This window comes from Emys orbicularis, chromosome 3, assembly GCF_028017835.1.
Source record: "Emys orbicularis isolate rEmyOrb1 chromosome 3, rEmyOrb1.hap1, whole genome shotgun sequence".
NCBI classification, from domain to species: domain Eukaryota; kingdom Metazoa; phylum Chordata; order Testudines; family Emydidae; genus Emys; species Emys orbicularis.
In genome coordinates, this window is record NC_088685.1 from 195,220,916 (window position 1) to 195,237,548 (window position 16,633).

The 16,633-nt window shown below is 43.1% G+C and overlaps 1 protein-coding gene across 1 annotated transcript in view; it reads left to right on the top strand.

The window, feature by feature from the left end:
• REL (REL proto-oncogene, NF-kB subunit) overlaps positions 1 to 16,633 on the top strand; it is a 64,066-nt gene that overhangs the window by 35,879 nt on the left and 11,554 nt on the right. The window contains exons 5-6 of the mRNA XM_065401490.1: positions 1,105 to 1,253; positions 4,919 to 5,010. Of these exons, the coding sequence (XP_065257562.1) occupies positions 1,105 to 1,253; positions 4,919 to 5,010 (241 nt within the window). The remainder of the gene's footprint in view (positions 1 to 1,104; positions 1,254 to 4,918; positions 5,011 to 16,633) is intronic.

Below are 16,633 nucleotides of genomic sequence, written 5' to 3' on the forward strand. Positions count from 1 at the left end.
GCTCTGGGTGTGCTGCAGCCAGACTAGGGTTGGCTGCCCCCGGGCTACTTCCTACCTCCCCCTCTTGAGGTACCTGTGTCTGGACGGTGTCCTCCAAGGAATCAAGCACCATAGGCTGCTCAGGGTACCCGGTGAGCGGTAGGCTTGGCAGCTCCTCTGGGTAACTTGTCACAGGCAGGCTTAACAGCTTCTCTGGGGTCTGGTCAGCATCAGGCCTCAGCTGGTCTGGCCAGTCCTCGGGTCGGTCACCAATTGCAGGAGTCTCCCAACCGGCTTCTCCGGCGGCTGGGGCTCTAGTGAGCTCTGGGGTTGGGCTTTTATACTTCCTGTCCTGCGCCTTGACCTCTGGGGGCAGGTGCCGGGTTCACTAGCTCCGCCCACTTTGGTGTCTGGAGAGGCTTGTCCCTCCCTGGGGCAGCGGGGAACCACACCGCCTCGCTACAGGCATGGTAATAAAATATACCTTGTAACATCAGGGCAAAATGCACCCCACGCAGAGTGTCTGCATGAAGCTTACACAGCACTTTAGGCCCTCTGCACAGGGGCAAATTTAGCTTCTAGAGCCTGATTGAAAGTCGGTTGACTGACTTAGTGGGACATTAAGTCAGGCCTATGGAGAGTTCTCTGTGTCGAGATTAGAGAGACATTGTTTTCGCAACAGCATGGAGTAGAAAGAATTAAAATGTAAAAGAAATCAATAGTTTGACAATGACCAGTGAATTTCTTGACTACAAACCTCTTGTAACTTAGCCAGGCTGGCTAATGATGTGATTTATTTTTTCAAATAAAAGCCTAATTCTTTCTGGACGTTTCAGATATCTATATTTTGTCAGACAAATGGCTGAAATACACTATATTTTTATTTGTAATTGTTCCATCTCTGGCTTTCAGTGTGAAATGAATGGTAATTTGATGAAACACAGCCTCTGAATTTTCAGGAGACAAGGGTTGGGTTTTCATTTCTAGTGCAACAATTAAGACAAACTGTTATTCCCACTTATCCATAGGACCTTGTCAGTGTCACCTGTCCACTATGCAAATTATGCAATCTTTTAGACAGATGTGATTTAGAATTTAAGTGCATTTCTCTTTACATTTTTGCAGATTCTGAACTTTGATGATAAGGTGAAAGTAAGGATTACATTAGTGACAAAGAATGAGCCCTACAAGCCGCACCCTCATGACCTGGTTGGAAAAGACTGTAGGGATGGCTACTATGAAGCAGAATTTGGACGAGATCGCAGAGTCCTATCGTAAGTAGCAGTTTTGTGTTGAGTTTTAGACTAAAAATGTTACTGATGTGCTGGAGAGGCTCTTGGGGACAACCAGGAAACCTTTGTTAAAATCCCACCACCAGACTGAAAGGACAGTTGGAATGATTTCCTTGCCAGAGCTGGAGTTCTCTCCCCTCTGTGTATTCTTCTAACCCATCCCTGACAGACACACATCATCCCTGGCACCCTATAAAATATTTCTGAACAGAACTGTTTTTTTGCCTTTGGAATGTGCTATTTGTTCAGTACCTTATTTAGTCTCTTCCTTTCCCATCCTCCTGCCTTTATTTCTCTCTCTTTTCTCTTTTCTTTCCTCTGCATTTCCTATTAGGCAGCTCCTAAAGCCCACCTCTTGGGGGCTTGACTTCCAGCCCTTTCCCACTCTATGTATTAAAATGATCAGCTGTGAAATAGGTAATGATGACATTTAATTTGTCATCATTAGAATCAACACTCCAAGGAAATTAATGGAGTTTAGGAGAGTAATAATAATTTCAAAATAATTGTTTCAGGCTTTCTTTAGGCTCAGGAAGACAACTCTGCATTGATTAACACTGCATTCACATTTGGAACGTTATCTTTGCAACCACCTTATTTTTTAAATGAACACTTATAACACTAAATGTCATGCAGGCCCATAGATAAATCAAGCAGGCCAGGTGTTTGGGGGCACTGGATTAGAGGATCCCAGCAAGGTTATCTCAGCCCTTGATCATTCTAAAATATATTATTGTGTGTGTATGATTTTGGAGAGAAGACGAAATACTGGGGCCCTGTCTGTTCAGCATGGACATTAAGGCCCTGAGACTTCTGAAAATCAGGCCTCTTTCAGAAAGTACTGAGCCACCTGGCCTCTTCAAAGTGTCTCCTGTTAGGCACCCCCAAATCACCAGTCACTTGTGAAAATCTTGGCCTAAATTTGTTGAAAGATATGTACCATCATAAATGGGCTAGCTATGGTTAAAGATAGAAATAAGATGATTGAAAGGGAGACAGTATTTGGAAAAGAGCAGTGGGCTAAGAACTGTATCTTGTGAGACTCTGTAGAGGAGTCTCAGCAGCAAAGGAGTCACCACTTGAACCATATTCAGCCCTGGTGTAAGTAGGCACAGCTCCAATTTAATGCTGGTATAGCTACTCATTAGGGTGTTATGAACATCTCCGTTAACTGCTGCATGCAACAGAGTTGCTAACAAACATATCTATGCCATGTAAGATAAAGGTAAGAGCATGACATACTGTAGGAGGTATGGACTTTGGTCATTTCTCTATAGAAGAATTCACAACTGTGTCTGTTCACTCCTTATGGTCTGTAAACTTTGGAAATTGATTATTGCTCTTGAGAAAACAAAATGTTTACAAACTAGACTGTGCAGAGTGGGGAGACTGGTGAAAAAATAAAACTAATACACCAGGATCCAGACTGTGATCTGTTACACTGTATATCCACTATGTTAGGATATACAGGGCCTTCTGCAGCTATCCAGGCAGGGACAGGATTTGTCCAAGAGTGACTATACTGGTGCACATGTGACTATCGCTGTGTTAAGATTTTTACTACCCTGCTTTGATAATATACTGGTTTTAATATGTCTCTCCCTTTATTTTCCTCTTGCTCCTTCCCCCCCCCCCTTCTGTTTTCCCTGCTCCTTGCCACTCAGCTGGCGCTGAAGTGGTGCTGCCTAATTTTGCTGTGCATTCTAGTCAGTTTTTTTTCTTTCCTGCTCCAGCCCTCTGCTCAGGGTCAGTGATATGGTCACTGGCCAGTCACTTTCACAGTGATACCCAAGCATATTTTAGAAAAGGGTCAGACTTTGTAAGTTTTGAGAACCCATTGGTTAAGGAGCTTTTAGTTTAAAAGTCCAGTTTGGCCCACAAGATGACTGGTACTTGATAGTTATGAATAATCTACAGCAGTAGAATAATTGCAGTCAGTTTTTATGTAGCAGATAATGTTTTTGTTAGAGGCTGATTTTTCATATGTATTTAATTGACAACTATAATATACAGTGCTCTGATAGTACAACAGGCAGAGCCTAGAGTGCTGTGTGCTTAGATTGCTTTCTGAGTTGTCGTCCTACTTTCTCCAACTCCCTGTATGCATTACAAACACAACCGGTTACAACAGAGTTGTCCCCCAGTATAGTTGTCCCCCTATTTTGTAGTATGGGGGGTACCTTAACCCTCTCTCCAAACTGTTCGAAAGCGCTGGGCTGTCAAATCATAATTTGGGGACATGTTCCAGATCCCATCCATACCACTGAAACATGTTTTAACTGTGTTTGGGGGAACAACTGTATTCTATCCGTGTTTCCCTCAAAACAATTGCATTTGTAGTGTAGACGAGGTCTAAAAAAAGTTGTCCCTACACAACAAAATGATACAGCAATAGCAGTGCATTCTAATATTCTCTGCAAACCCTAAATACTGGAAACCAGAAATGGAACCAAAGTCATCTAATTAAATCATGAGACAGCACTGCATTTTTTTAAAAATCAGAATTCAGTTCAGTTAGACACACCTGTCCATGATGGTCTAGATAATACTTAGTCCTGTCATGAGTGCAGGGGACTGGACTAGATGACCTCTCAAGGTCCCTTTCAGTCCTGTGATTCTATTAAATGAGGCCTATATTAGTCCTTTAGTGAGTTAGTTCTCTAACTGCAGTATGGCCTTAGTGTGGTGGGGGTAGGGGAAGAGAAGGGGAAGGAAAATGACTGGATTTCTGTAGAAAGGGATGGATTCACTGATAGCAGGATGGGACTGAGGAACTTGCAGGGCAATATTGGCCCATTGTTGAGGGAGACAGATGCTACGTGATCAGGGAGTGTCTCAGGAAGTCTCCAGGCATGTCTCAAGTAAAGAGTCTTTGTGTGGTTTCAAGGGAAGGGAATTGCCAGTTCTTCTGGAGGCACAGTGGAACCTGGTGGCATAACTGACCTCCTGTGTTCTAGTGATATTATAGTGTGTTCAGATTCTTACTTCCTACTTCCCCACCCTGCTTTGATGATGTCATGGTTTTTCCATGTGGGAAAGAATCAAATTGTGGGGACTCCCCCCACCTCCTTTGCTGACTTGATGTAGTCATATGCAAATGAGGAGGAACTGTAGCTCTTTAGAACTTTTCCATAACTAGATGAGATTTCAAACTTTATAAAAAATTAACTTCAAAATACTGTTGCAGATTTGCATTTCCTGGTGTGAGACACTGGGTCAGCTCCTCAGCCGATGTAAATTGAAGTAGCTCCACTGACGTCAAAGTAGCTATGCCAGTTTACACCAGTTGAGACACTGGTCCTCTATATATTTTTAGCATTGCTAGTTTACTATATTAAAACTCCAGTGATAACTCTTTTTAATGTGAAAAAATATTCCCCTGTTTTTATTTTATTTTATGTAAGAATTCTTTTCTTTTTATCATTACCCTTATTTTGGAAATATAAAACCATCTTTTCCAAAGCTCTTTTGTCATCTGTATTTCCTACACAATTTGTTATTAAGATATATTTTTGACAAAAGATGTACAATTTGATTCTTTACAGGAAGGATTAGAATTCAGCTTTTGAATATCTGTGCCAGTGATTAAGTGAAATAGTTTTTGTTGTTGTTGTTGTTTTTTAATTACTTTGTTACATGTGCTCTAGTTTTCAGAATTTGGGCATTCAGTGTGTTAAAAAGAGAGACCTGAAAGAATCAATCTGTTCACGAATCGCAAGAAAGATTAATCCATTCAGTGGTGAGTAGCTGTTAATGAACAGTTTGAAATGCATGTTAAATAACTTGGACACCAAAGCAATTTAATTTGCAAGCACTTTCTATTATAATGCCCTTGCTCTTTTGATGGAGATGTATTTTAAAATATAGGCTTTTTAGATGCTGCCAAATCTCTTCCCTTTAGCTTCTTTATTTCCCCCCTCCTTCCTCACTCTCATCCTGTGATTATCCTATTCAGTAGGTTATGACTTCTAGCAGAAACATCATGGTCTCCTTTGCCAGATAGCAAGGGCAAAGGTCCTGGTTTGAGGACATTGGGCTGCAGGAGGAAACTTCCCCAGGAGATCCTCCAAGTGTCCCATGAGTGAGGCTCTCAAACTCTGCCAGCCTTGGGAGGCATGGATTGAGTTAGACTATTAACAGTTTCTTGCTGACACACCGCTTTGATGACAGGTGTTATAGTTGAAGTGTGAAGGGTTAATATGGCAAGGAAAATGTGTAAGTCAATTATTCCAGGACTCATTGAAAAACAACTCTTTCAGTGTGGCAAACTTGAAAAAAAGAGAGTGTTAATATAACAGCCAAGTTTCCTAATCATATTTTTGTTTCTCAAGATATTTGGGTTTAACAAGTTATTTGCTTGCAACTACAGCTGCTGCTTGATCCCATAGTAAAAGCATAATGATGTGTTTGACATCAGAATCCATTGCCAAGGCATTTTGTGATGTCACAAATCTGACTGGTTCAAATGGGTGGTGAAGAAGGATTTCTAAAGGGACTAATCCTGCAAAACGTTATTCACATGAACAGTACTTACTTTTGAGTGTGCATTCATCAGACCCAGACAGTTTGAAACAGGGTGAATAAAAATCCATTATTTAAAACAAACTACAGAAATCAGATGTTCATATTTACATGTTGTTATTTCTTTATTTTCTTCCCATTTTATAGTTTTAAATTGCTGGAGTGGACATCTTGCACTTGTTGCTTTGATTAGTTTCCTCTAACTGTTAGAAGAATTCAGATTTGTACATAGAGATTTTTCTATTAAGAAGTTTCACATTTAAAATGCCCGTCTTACGCTGTAAAAGACACAACTGTGGCCTCTTTAATATCCTCACTGTGAAAACAGCACAAACAGAAACACAAAACTGATAAACAAGTAGCCTGTTCTATATTCACAGCTAACACCACCTTCTGATCCACTGAACTTTCCACAAGTCAAAAAAGCTGAAATGCTCTTGAAAATACCAACCTTGGTGCCTAAATAAGGATTTAAATGCCTAACTTTTAAGCTTTTAAAAAAAATTCCATCTATGCATAAAAAAGTTCACAATGTTGTTAATAAAAATTTAGACTTTCAATACATTAACATTAAAGCAATTTTGTTTTGAAGTGACAAAGACTTTGTGCCACTAAGAGGGAAGTTTTTAATACAAATAAAATGATGGGTGGAATAGCCTAACTCCCTCTTTTTTTTTTTTATTTTTTAACCAGTTAGGTCTGATTTCTGACTCATCAATTTTGGTCCATTGATTTCTGGTCTACGCTGCTTTTGTTTAGCAAGCATCATCTTAACACTGTCTTTGAGTTCTATTAGCAGGTCTTTTTGTTTAGATTAATTCAGTTTTTCTGTGTCCCTCTTGCACCTTTGCCCATCCTCATTGATATTTATAAGTTATTGTGACATTTTATGAACTTTCACTTCTTACTGTTAAGCTCACGATCAGGCTAGGCCTAATTATCACAACAGGGCAACACCGAAGTTATAACTCAAGTTAACTTTGCAATGAAGACTATGTCTGTATTGTGAAGAATTTGGGAAAAAATCTTTTTCAGCACAGTTTCTCAGAGGATTAGCACTGTTAGCCAGAGGGGTCCAGTGTGAGAAACCAAGAGTGCTCCACCCTCCTGGCTGCTGGGCGATGGCAGGCTTCCCCCCTAGAATTTGGCAAATGGATGCTGCTGAGGGCCCCCATTCACTTGTAATGGTTTTGCCTAGTAAGTGGTTGATTAGGCTTGAGAACCCACTTCCTTCCCCAATTACTAAATTAAACTTCCGCGTCCTCCCCAGTTTCTCCTTTGTTCTGCCTCTCCTTGCTGCCCCCTCTTACCAGTCCTTCATTTCTTCTCTCACAGATGATCCCTCACTCACTTCACAGTAGTCACACTCTCCACAACTCCCACTCACACCCACACATGTCACATTCTCAGACTCACCCACACACGACCGTCATGTTCCCCTCCCACACACCCCAGTCACTCTCTCCACAACTTCCCTCATCAGCCCCTCTGCCAGCCACATTCTGCAAGACCCCCTTCCCCTCCACCACGCTCTCCAACTCCCCTTACTTTCCTACCCCAGCCACACTCTCCGAGACCACCTCCCCTGCACTGCCCCCTCACTGCCGCACTCCTCTGCTGCTAGGACTGGTTAACACTAAGGCTTACTACAGTCACTGAATAAACACAGACCTCTCTTTAGCACAGGAGAGAATCTTTAAGAGGGAACTTTCAGAACATTTTGAGAAGTGCAAAACAGCAGAAGTCTCTGCAATGGATATCTCAGATATTTAAAGGAATGAGGTCCTTAAAAAAACAACAAGAAGCAATCAGCCTAAATTCTCAAACTGAAGAATTCACTGAATGAAAACCTCCCAGTTTGTTTAACACTGGGTAAACCCACTAAGAGAAGCGAGACACACTGGTCACCCAATTACATTTGCTTGAGGAATCCCTTCATTCCGTCACCACCACCACTCTCATGCATACACTCCTTCCTGTTTAATCTTATGCTGAAATTTGGACTTTTGCTTAAAGTGAAAGCTTTGCAAATTATTTGAAGTGGGGGGGTGTTAGTATAAAAAATTGGAAGCATAACATTTTTGTTGCTAAAGGAGACACTATGTGGCTAAATTGAAGCTTAGAAAGAGATCTAACTGAGCTTCATTTGACAGCTGCTGGATAAATTCCCTTGGAGATGGTTCTTCAGTTCCAGTTTTTAGGTTAGATTGAAAACAGGAAGAGAAGCTTGTCTAAAGACAAAATTGTCTACATAGAGTAGGACACCGTGACTCAGGTGTCCTCATTTCCATTCTAATTCTGTCACTGTCTTGTGTGTGACCTCATAGCTTTTCTGGGCCTCAGTTTCCTCATCTGTAAAATGCTTCCCTACCCTTTGAAGTGCTTTAATATGTGTGGAGGAGAGAGAGACTTAGTAATTGCTATTAATTTTAGTTTTTACTGGCTAGTTGGCTTCTTAGATGCTTTTATGGTGATTGGCACTACATAAAATCATGAGAGAGTGTAGTTGCTGTAGTGAAATCCCATTGATAGTGTACAGGGCCAAATTCTGCCTTCAGAAAGGCGAGGTATCTCTCTTCAAAGGGGTCAGTTGTGACTTAACTTCATGTAGCCCTGTAGGGATGTAAAATCCTCACTTCACCCCCTGCACACAGTGCAGGACTTACATAGGCATGTGGGGAGAGCAGGGACTTCATGTCAGGTATTTTGCTCTTGCAAGTGAGGCGCAGGGAGTAGCTGGAGCCATCTATTTCCCCCACTTTGCACAAGTCTGGAGGCGAGGGGTGGAGTAAGTGGAATCTGGAGTGGGCAGATGCAATATAACTCTCAACCCCTGCTCTAAAGGGATTTTGGAGGAACTGTGTCTCAGAGAAGTTTCTTTGAGTCACAGTCTTTTGGGAGCTGCTCCCAAGGCAGTGCATCTACATGTCATCCCTTATGCAGGGCTGAGAGTAAACACTGAGTCTAGCCCTAAATCTGTATGAGCTGGCCGCATACATGAGCAGTCAGAATGCACCCGTAGTTATTAGTGGGAATATATGTGGCCTAGTGAGTGAAGTACAGTTTTTGATCATTAGGGCAATAGTTATAGTTGTATTTGTTAGAGAGGTAAAGGCTTAATTCTGCTCGGCAATATGTGCACACAACTACTGTGTGTGTTACCAAGGGTACAACATGTCCCTTGGTAAATTAAGCTGGTATTCTTAACATAGCCCTTTCTGCACACTGCATTTCATAAAATCAGCACAAGGCCTTTTGGCAGCTTGGCACCTTCTGCCTCAGAAGTTTCCATGCACGTTAAGGTTAGATGCTGAGTTGCCTGCCCGTCAGTTCTAGAGTGTGGGTGGCTTCCACAAATCAACTTGATGTTATTGCTTGGGGTGGGAGGGAGGAGTCTGCTATTAATCAGGTATGGTGACATCTAACAAGCTGCACCTGCCTCATCTATACTTCTTTTCAATATTCCAAATAACCTTTCACTTTCCCTATGCAATCTCATCACGAGAGAACTTCAGTCTTTAATCCCAAAATAATTTCACCTGGTAGTGTATTGGTCCTTCTGGCAGCTTTAGGCCATGTCTACACTACTACTTATGTTCACAAAACTTATGTTGCTCATTGGTGTGAAAAAACCACACACCTGAGCAACATAAGTTTCGCCGGCATAAGTGCTGGTGTGGCCAGCGCTATGTCAGCGGGAGAGCTTCCCCTGACAACATAGCTACTGCCACTCGTTGAGGTGATTTTATTACGTCAATGGGAGAGCTCTCGCTCATCAGCATAGAGGGGCTACATGCGCGATCTTATGGCGCTGCAGCTGCATCAGTAAAACTGTACCGCTGTAAACTCACTAGTGCAGACATGGCCTAAGTGTATCAGTAAAAAAGAGAGGTCTTGATTTTACCAGTGGGTTGGTTCACTTTTGTGCCAGGAACCTGGAATTACGCAGTGATGAATCAGGCCCAGAATTTTTGCAGTTTAATGTTACAGAAGCAAGAAAAATGAGCTCTCCAGAGATGCATAATTCCATAGAACCCTACTCTTGGGGCTACATTTCTAGTGAGAGAATGGCAGAGAACATTCCTTTCTGTCTGCTTATCTTGCCCCCATCACCGTAGTATCTGGGCATCTCACCCAAGTTAGTGGATTTATCCTAGCAACATCCTTGCAAGGTAGCAAAGCATTATTCTCCATTTAAGGATGGGGACTGAGATATAGAAGGATTAGGGGTGGGATTTTCAAAAGAACATCTCAGTGTAATTAAACAGATTTACCAAAGGTCATCCAGGGAGCCTTGCAGCAGACCAGAAACTGAACCCAGGTCCCCTAAGTCCTCCCAGGCCAGGCCTGGTCTTCACTACAAAGTTTTGTCAGCATAGCTTTGGGGGGTATGTTTTTTATACCCCTGACTGACAGTCTACATAGTTCTGTCAACAAAAGCCTCAGTGTAGATGCACTGTGCTGACAAGATGTTCTGTCAGTGTAGCTAATGTTCGTGGAAGGATTGTGTTACAGTGCTGACAGAAAAACTCCTTCTGTCAACTTATGCTCTCCACTGGATACTCTGCCAGTTTAGCTGTACCAACAGAGCATTTGTAGTGTAGACAAGGCCTTAGGGTATGCCCACACTTTAAGCTGGAAATGTAACTTTGGGTTCAGGAGACATACTCCCACTAGCTCTGATTGAACTAGCTCACTAAAAATAGAGCAGCTCTAGCTGCAGGATGGGCTAGTTGCCCCGATTATGTACCTATCCGAGACCATAGGCATGTACTCAAGGTGGCTTGTCCTAGGGTTACCATATTTTGCGTGTCCAAAAAGAGGACACTCCACGGGGCCCCGGCCCCGCCCTCAGCCCCGCCCCAACTCCACCCCTTCCCCAAAGTCCCCGCCCCAACTCCGCCCCCTCCCCTGCTTCCCGCGAACATTTGATTTGCGGGAAGCCTGAAGCAGGCAGCAGGTAAGCTGGGGGTGGGGGTGGGGGGAGGAGGTGCGGCCCAGTCTGGCCCCCCCAACCGAGCGGCTCCCTCCGGCGGCCGGCCCCGGCCCCAGCGTCTCCAGCGTGGCTCGGCTCGGGCCCTGGGGTGCCGGCCCCGGGCCAGCCCCCGGCCGCGCACCCCCAGGCCAGCACCGCCGGCCCCCGGCCCAGCGCGGCCCCGGCCCAGCACCCCCGGCCCAGCACCGCCGGGCCCCAAGCCAGCCCCTGGCCGAGCACCCCCGGCCCAGCTCCGCCGGCCCCGGCCCGGCCCCCGGCCCAACACCCAGTGGCGCTGGATTTTCCTGGACATGTTCGGCTTTTTGGGATTTCCCCCCGGACGGGGATATGAGGCCCAAAAAGCCGGATATGTCCGGGAAAATCCGGACGTATGGTAACCCTACTTGTCCTTCCTGCCACTGTGACTGTACTCTGAGCCAGCATGCTGAAAATAATCAGACCATTTTCCTCCAGCCTTCCTTGCCATTGATGGCAGAGGAGCTCCTTGAGGATAACTGTGCTGTTCTCATCTTTTTAGAGCTTTCCCTTGATCACCCAACTACTTTTCTATAGAGAATTATTCCAGATTCCATAGATCCTGATTTTCAAGCAGAAGGCAGTAGCCAGGAGTGCTATTTTTCATCTACACTTGGCAAAGAAATTGCAACCATTCCCCTCAGAAGCAGACATTGCCACAGGGATCCATGCCTGTGGATCACCTCCAGACTGGGGTACTGCAGTATTGCTGTACCCTGGGGCTACATCTGAATACCACCCAGAAACGAGTTTATACAGAGTGCAGCTGCCCACTTAGGGCCTCTCAAACACTAGACTTCTTTTATATCAAGTTTATTAATGGGCAGTTAATTTGAAGTAATTGATTGCCAAATAATTTGAGGTAGTTAACATATTTGTAAAGGCCCCCAGACATTTCTTTCAAGTCACAAACATTTTAAGTTTATCCTAAGGGCTAGTCTACACTTAAAACACTACAGTGGCATAGCAACACATAGTGTAGCAACGGGTGGGGTTCTCACATCAGTGTAGCTAATCCACCTCCCCAAGAGACAGTAGCTGGGTCAATGGAAGAATTCTAGTGCTGTCTATACCAGCAGTTAGTTCAACTTAACTAAATTGCTCAGGAGTGTGGATTTTTCACACCCCTGAGCAACGTAGCTGGGTCGACTTAACTTTTGAGCGTAGACCTGGCTTTAATCTGATCACATTGTTGTATTTGGTTTTCCCCACCCCCACAAATCACTGGTGTTTCGAATTGGATTTTAAAGAGCGCTCAGCATTGGTCTAACTGCATTGGTCTAATGTTTGACTTCAGCAGGAGCAGAGTTAGTCCACTGCCGAATGCTTTTGGAAATGGTGCCCTCAAATTGCAGCATATAGATTTGAAATAGTGATTTGTAAATGTTCTCTTAAGATCTGTTACTTTTTAATAGTCCACCTACTACCTCTTCAAATTGAGCGTTCCATAATCCTATTTACTGTTTCCAGGTAGCATAATTTTCCACCTTTCTTTTAAAAAGGGACAGACATTTGGAGGAACTAGTTGTGTCTGAAGCTTCACTACAGAGATGGAATTTAGGGCTCCCTGCTGAAGTCAATGGCTTTGGAACTTTCAGGAGTTATAGTTCCTTGTTAGTCTCCACCCTAGCTGCATGGATGCAGAAGTGGAGAGTTATTACAGGTTTTATTATTTTTGACACAGATAAATAAGAATCTCTTTACAGCAGTTGTATCGAGTATCTCTTGAAACAGTGGTAAGTATCACCGAAGTGACAAATTAATAGAAAAATCATTTATTAATGAGTGTAGCCTCTTTCTTGTAGCAGATTGATCTTAAGCAGCTAACCATTTTCAGTGTTGCTGACTCCCACAATTTTATTGCAAGTCTCAGGAGAGTTGATGTAACTTTTTTAATCCCCAGTGCCAGGAGTCAAGTGATAGGTGAGAATCTCTCTCTTATTTAAAAATGTAAGCTACATTTCTAGCTCTCATGATTGTAGACAAAAGTTTGACCCTAAACCCGGAAAGTAGATAAACAAAACCTTCAAATTTACTATTTTTGAAATCTCATGATATTTAAGACAATCCCAAGATTTATTGAATACTTGGGGTTAGTAATGCAGCATTTTTTCCCCCAAATTTATTCATTTAAAATTAAAAGTTGAATAGCTTTTTTTTCTTGTAGATTGTGAGCTGTTCTTGGTGAGAATTTGAATAGCATTGACTGGTTTTGATTGTATGTGGGTATATAGGTCACATGACTTTTTTGTTCTATGATTACATGAGTAACTCTGACAATCAAGTTTCTGATGCAAATAACTGCATTTTATGAATTCAAAATGTGCTTTCCATCAATATTCTTAGTTACTTAAAATGCACTGTTTTCACAATCATTCCTTCATGTACATCTGTGTGCTAGAATAGTTACAGAAAGTGAACTCCCATGAAGTGTAAACTCAGCTGCAGTGAGACCAGGTTTTAATTAGAATGGACAGTCACAGGACATTTGTTATGAAGTTGGGCCAGGCCTAGTTGTAAAACTCCTTTGGTTGGCTCCTGTGATGAGAATAAGGTGTGGTTCCATTTACAAACAGTGAGTTTAAAAGTAAGAAGAAGTTGAACTGAAGCCAAGAAATTAGACACTTTCTTTTATAAATATAAAGTTGTGCACAAGCGTTTCTTACCATATCTGTGCTCATCAAACCCCAACATGCAATCAGTCCTCTGCTTTCTGAGCACTTCATGTGAGTACTCCCCTTGACTACTTCAATGGGACTACTTGTGTGAGGCTCACACAAAGGGATCAGATTTTTTTTTATCCTCGCTGCCACATGTTAGAGTGTTCAGATATTTGGGATGGATCCTCAGCTGGGTTCCTTCAACACTGAAGTCACTGTAGCTACATCAAACTACACCAGCTGAGGATCTGGCTTTTCATGTAGAATGAGTTACTGTCATTTTGGTGTATTTTTAAATAGTCTTTACTTAGAGCTTGACCCTGCCTCTATTGAGGTCAACGACAAAACTCAGATTGGCTTCAGTGGGAGCAGGATCAGACTCTTAATTCCCACTCAGGTCAAAAATAAGGATTTGTTTTCTTTGGGGTTGTAATCTGTCCTCCATGGGTGAATGCTATTCCTGTTGACATTAATGAGAGCTGTGTGTTTTTATGCAAAGGTGGAATTTGGCCCATATATTTGGGTTGGTTCTTTTTTTTAAATATTTTATCACAAGATGGAGTTAAAGCAAAAAAAGAGAACATGATTGCTACATAATATTCTGTTCATCTAGTAAGAAGTGAAATTTAAAAATAGACAAGAGGAATCAGTCTTAACTGAACACTTCCTCTTTCAAATGGCCAATTTTTTTTTTTAAATGTTAAAGTACTTTTAAGAATATGGGAAACACAACACTGATGTCTCCAGTAAAAACTGTTCTTCAAATGGATTTCATATTTTGGAATTATTAGCCCATTGTAACCTTTCTGTATTTCAAGATAATGAACAACTTGGTCAAGCGGACTGATTAGGAAGCAGTGAAAGTTTGAAAGCTCATTTATATCTTGGGAAAATACATTATTTGAACCCTACTATTAGCATATAAATTCCCACATAATCTAATACATTTTTGGAACTCTGGAGTTGCTTTAGGCGCTAATCTTGCAACTTCTTGTGCATGGGCAGACTGCTGCACCTGTGCAAACCACAATGCATGATTGGGGCCTTAGTTTGTAGTAGAGGCTGCTGATCCACAGCTGTGGATCCCAGCTTTGAGATGGTACGGTATCAGAAACCAGATCCAGATTGTCATGTCTGGCTCCATATATCTGCAATGAGCTAAACCACAGCAGATCCCAACACTGTCAAATCCACTGAGAAAGGTTTGTAATCTGGATAAAGTTTGATCCCACCTTTAGTTTAGTAATTTATGATCCAGGAGCTCTGGAATGAGCCTGGGAAACCCTCATCATCAGGGTCTGGGTTATCACCAAAGGCTAGTGCTGAAACGCCAACTTCAGTCCCTGAACCTGAATGCTACTGAGATGTCATTGCTTAAATTGTTGGGGAGCGGATGAGATACCAGAGACATTGGGACAGCTAATATGCCATTCCCTAAGACTCAGTCAAGAGGGAAAAAATTAAACATTTATATCAGCCAGGTAATGTCAAAAGGATGAGTGGGCTTCATCTGTTAGGCCTGAGCTAGGTTGAGCAGCCACCTGTCCAATTAGAGAAAGGGGTTTGGGCTCAGAGATCCCAACATACTGAACCATCCTAGCAGGAAACTGTCTTCAGGCCTAATTCTAGCAGCAGAAACAAGCCAATAGTCATTCCCAAATATCTTTGTTGCCATTGTATTTCTACCAGAGCTTGTTGCAGAGGAGAGCAAATCAGTGTAAAAAAGTCTGGATAAGCCTATAGGCACCACACACTGCTCTCCAAGAGCCATACCAGTCTAGAGGAGAGACCACGAGCATTGTTGCAAGGAGGATCTGCCCCACTGCAGATTCTCTGGAGTGCACAAGTTTGGCATTGCCTTTCCCTGTAGATCTGAGCTCTGTAGGGTAGGGGGGCTATGCTTTCTGCCCCTTCCAGAGCCCACAAATATCTTCCCATGAAGGTAGCATTTGGCAGAAACTCTACAAGGTGCACCTCCAAGTCATAGAATATCAGGGTTGGAAGGGACCTCAGGAGGTCATCTAATCCAACCCCCTGCTCAAAGCAGGACCAATCCCCAACTAAATCATCCCAGCCTGGGCTTTGTCAAGCCTACCTTAAAAACCTCTAAGGATGGAGATTCCACCACCTCCCTAGGTAACCCATTCCAGTGCTTCACCACCCTCCTAGTGAAATAGTTTTTCCTAATATCCAACCTAAATCTCCCCCACTGCAACTTGAGACCATTACTCCTTGTTCTGTCATCTGGTACCACTGAGAACAGTCTAGATTCATCCTCTTTGGAACCCCCTTTCAGGTAGTTGAAAGCAGCTATCAAATCCCCCCTCATTCTTCTCTTATGCAGGTTAAACAATCCCAGTTCCCTCAGCCTCCTGAGTCCTCTTGCCTACTCCTGTTGGTTTGACCTTGGAGAGAGACCAAATCAGCATTGAGTCCATGTTCGCCAACTAGACGTAATTGTATTGCAGGGGTCCCCTATGCCCAGGCCCAGCTCTGCCAGCTGTGTCACCTCTACAGCAGCCCCAGCTGCAGGTGCATTCTGGGGCAGAGTGATGGCAAGTTGAGTGTGGCGTTGGAGGAGGATGATTAGAGAGTGACATGGCTGCGGTGGACATGCATTGCAGAGATTGTGCTTGTGCAAAGCCCCTTGAGCTGTTGAAGCAGTTAGCAATTGAGCTCCGCCCTGAGGACTGCCCTTGTCATGTATACCTTCTACACGGTAGGTTGCAGTACTGCTACTAGCAGGTCAGGCATCCATACCAGATCCTTGCCTCGACTGGGGCAGCACTGATCCCTGCAGCCTCTGAATAGGGAGATGTAAGCTGCCTCCCATCTGTTCCTGGCCCAGCATCCAGCCCCTAGATCTAGGTAAGGGGAGTTGGGTGGGAAGTACTAACACTGTGTGTTCAGGTGCAGGTTATCTGAGATAGTCTGAGCACAGAAATTGCAGATTACAGGGTGAAATGGTGCCAGTGACAAAACCTGCTTCACAAAGACCCTGTTTTGTTAAATTAAAAAGTCTGCTACTAATGTATATTATGCTTTTGAAACTTTACCTTAGACTGTCTGATAAATTAGCTGGGCCTGATCCTGCACTCTTTACACTGACAAAACTCTGTCAGGAGAGGATCTGCCCAGGTAAGGACACCAGGTTTGGATCCAAAATTTTT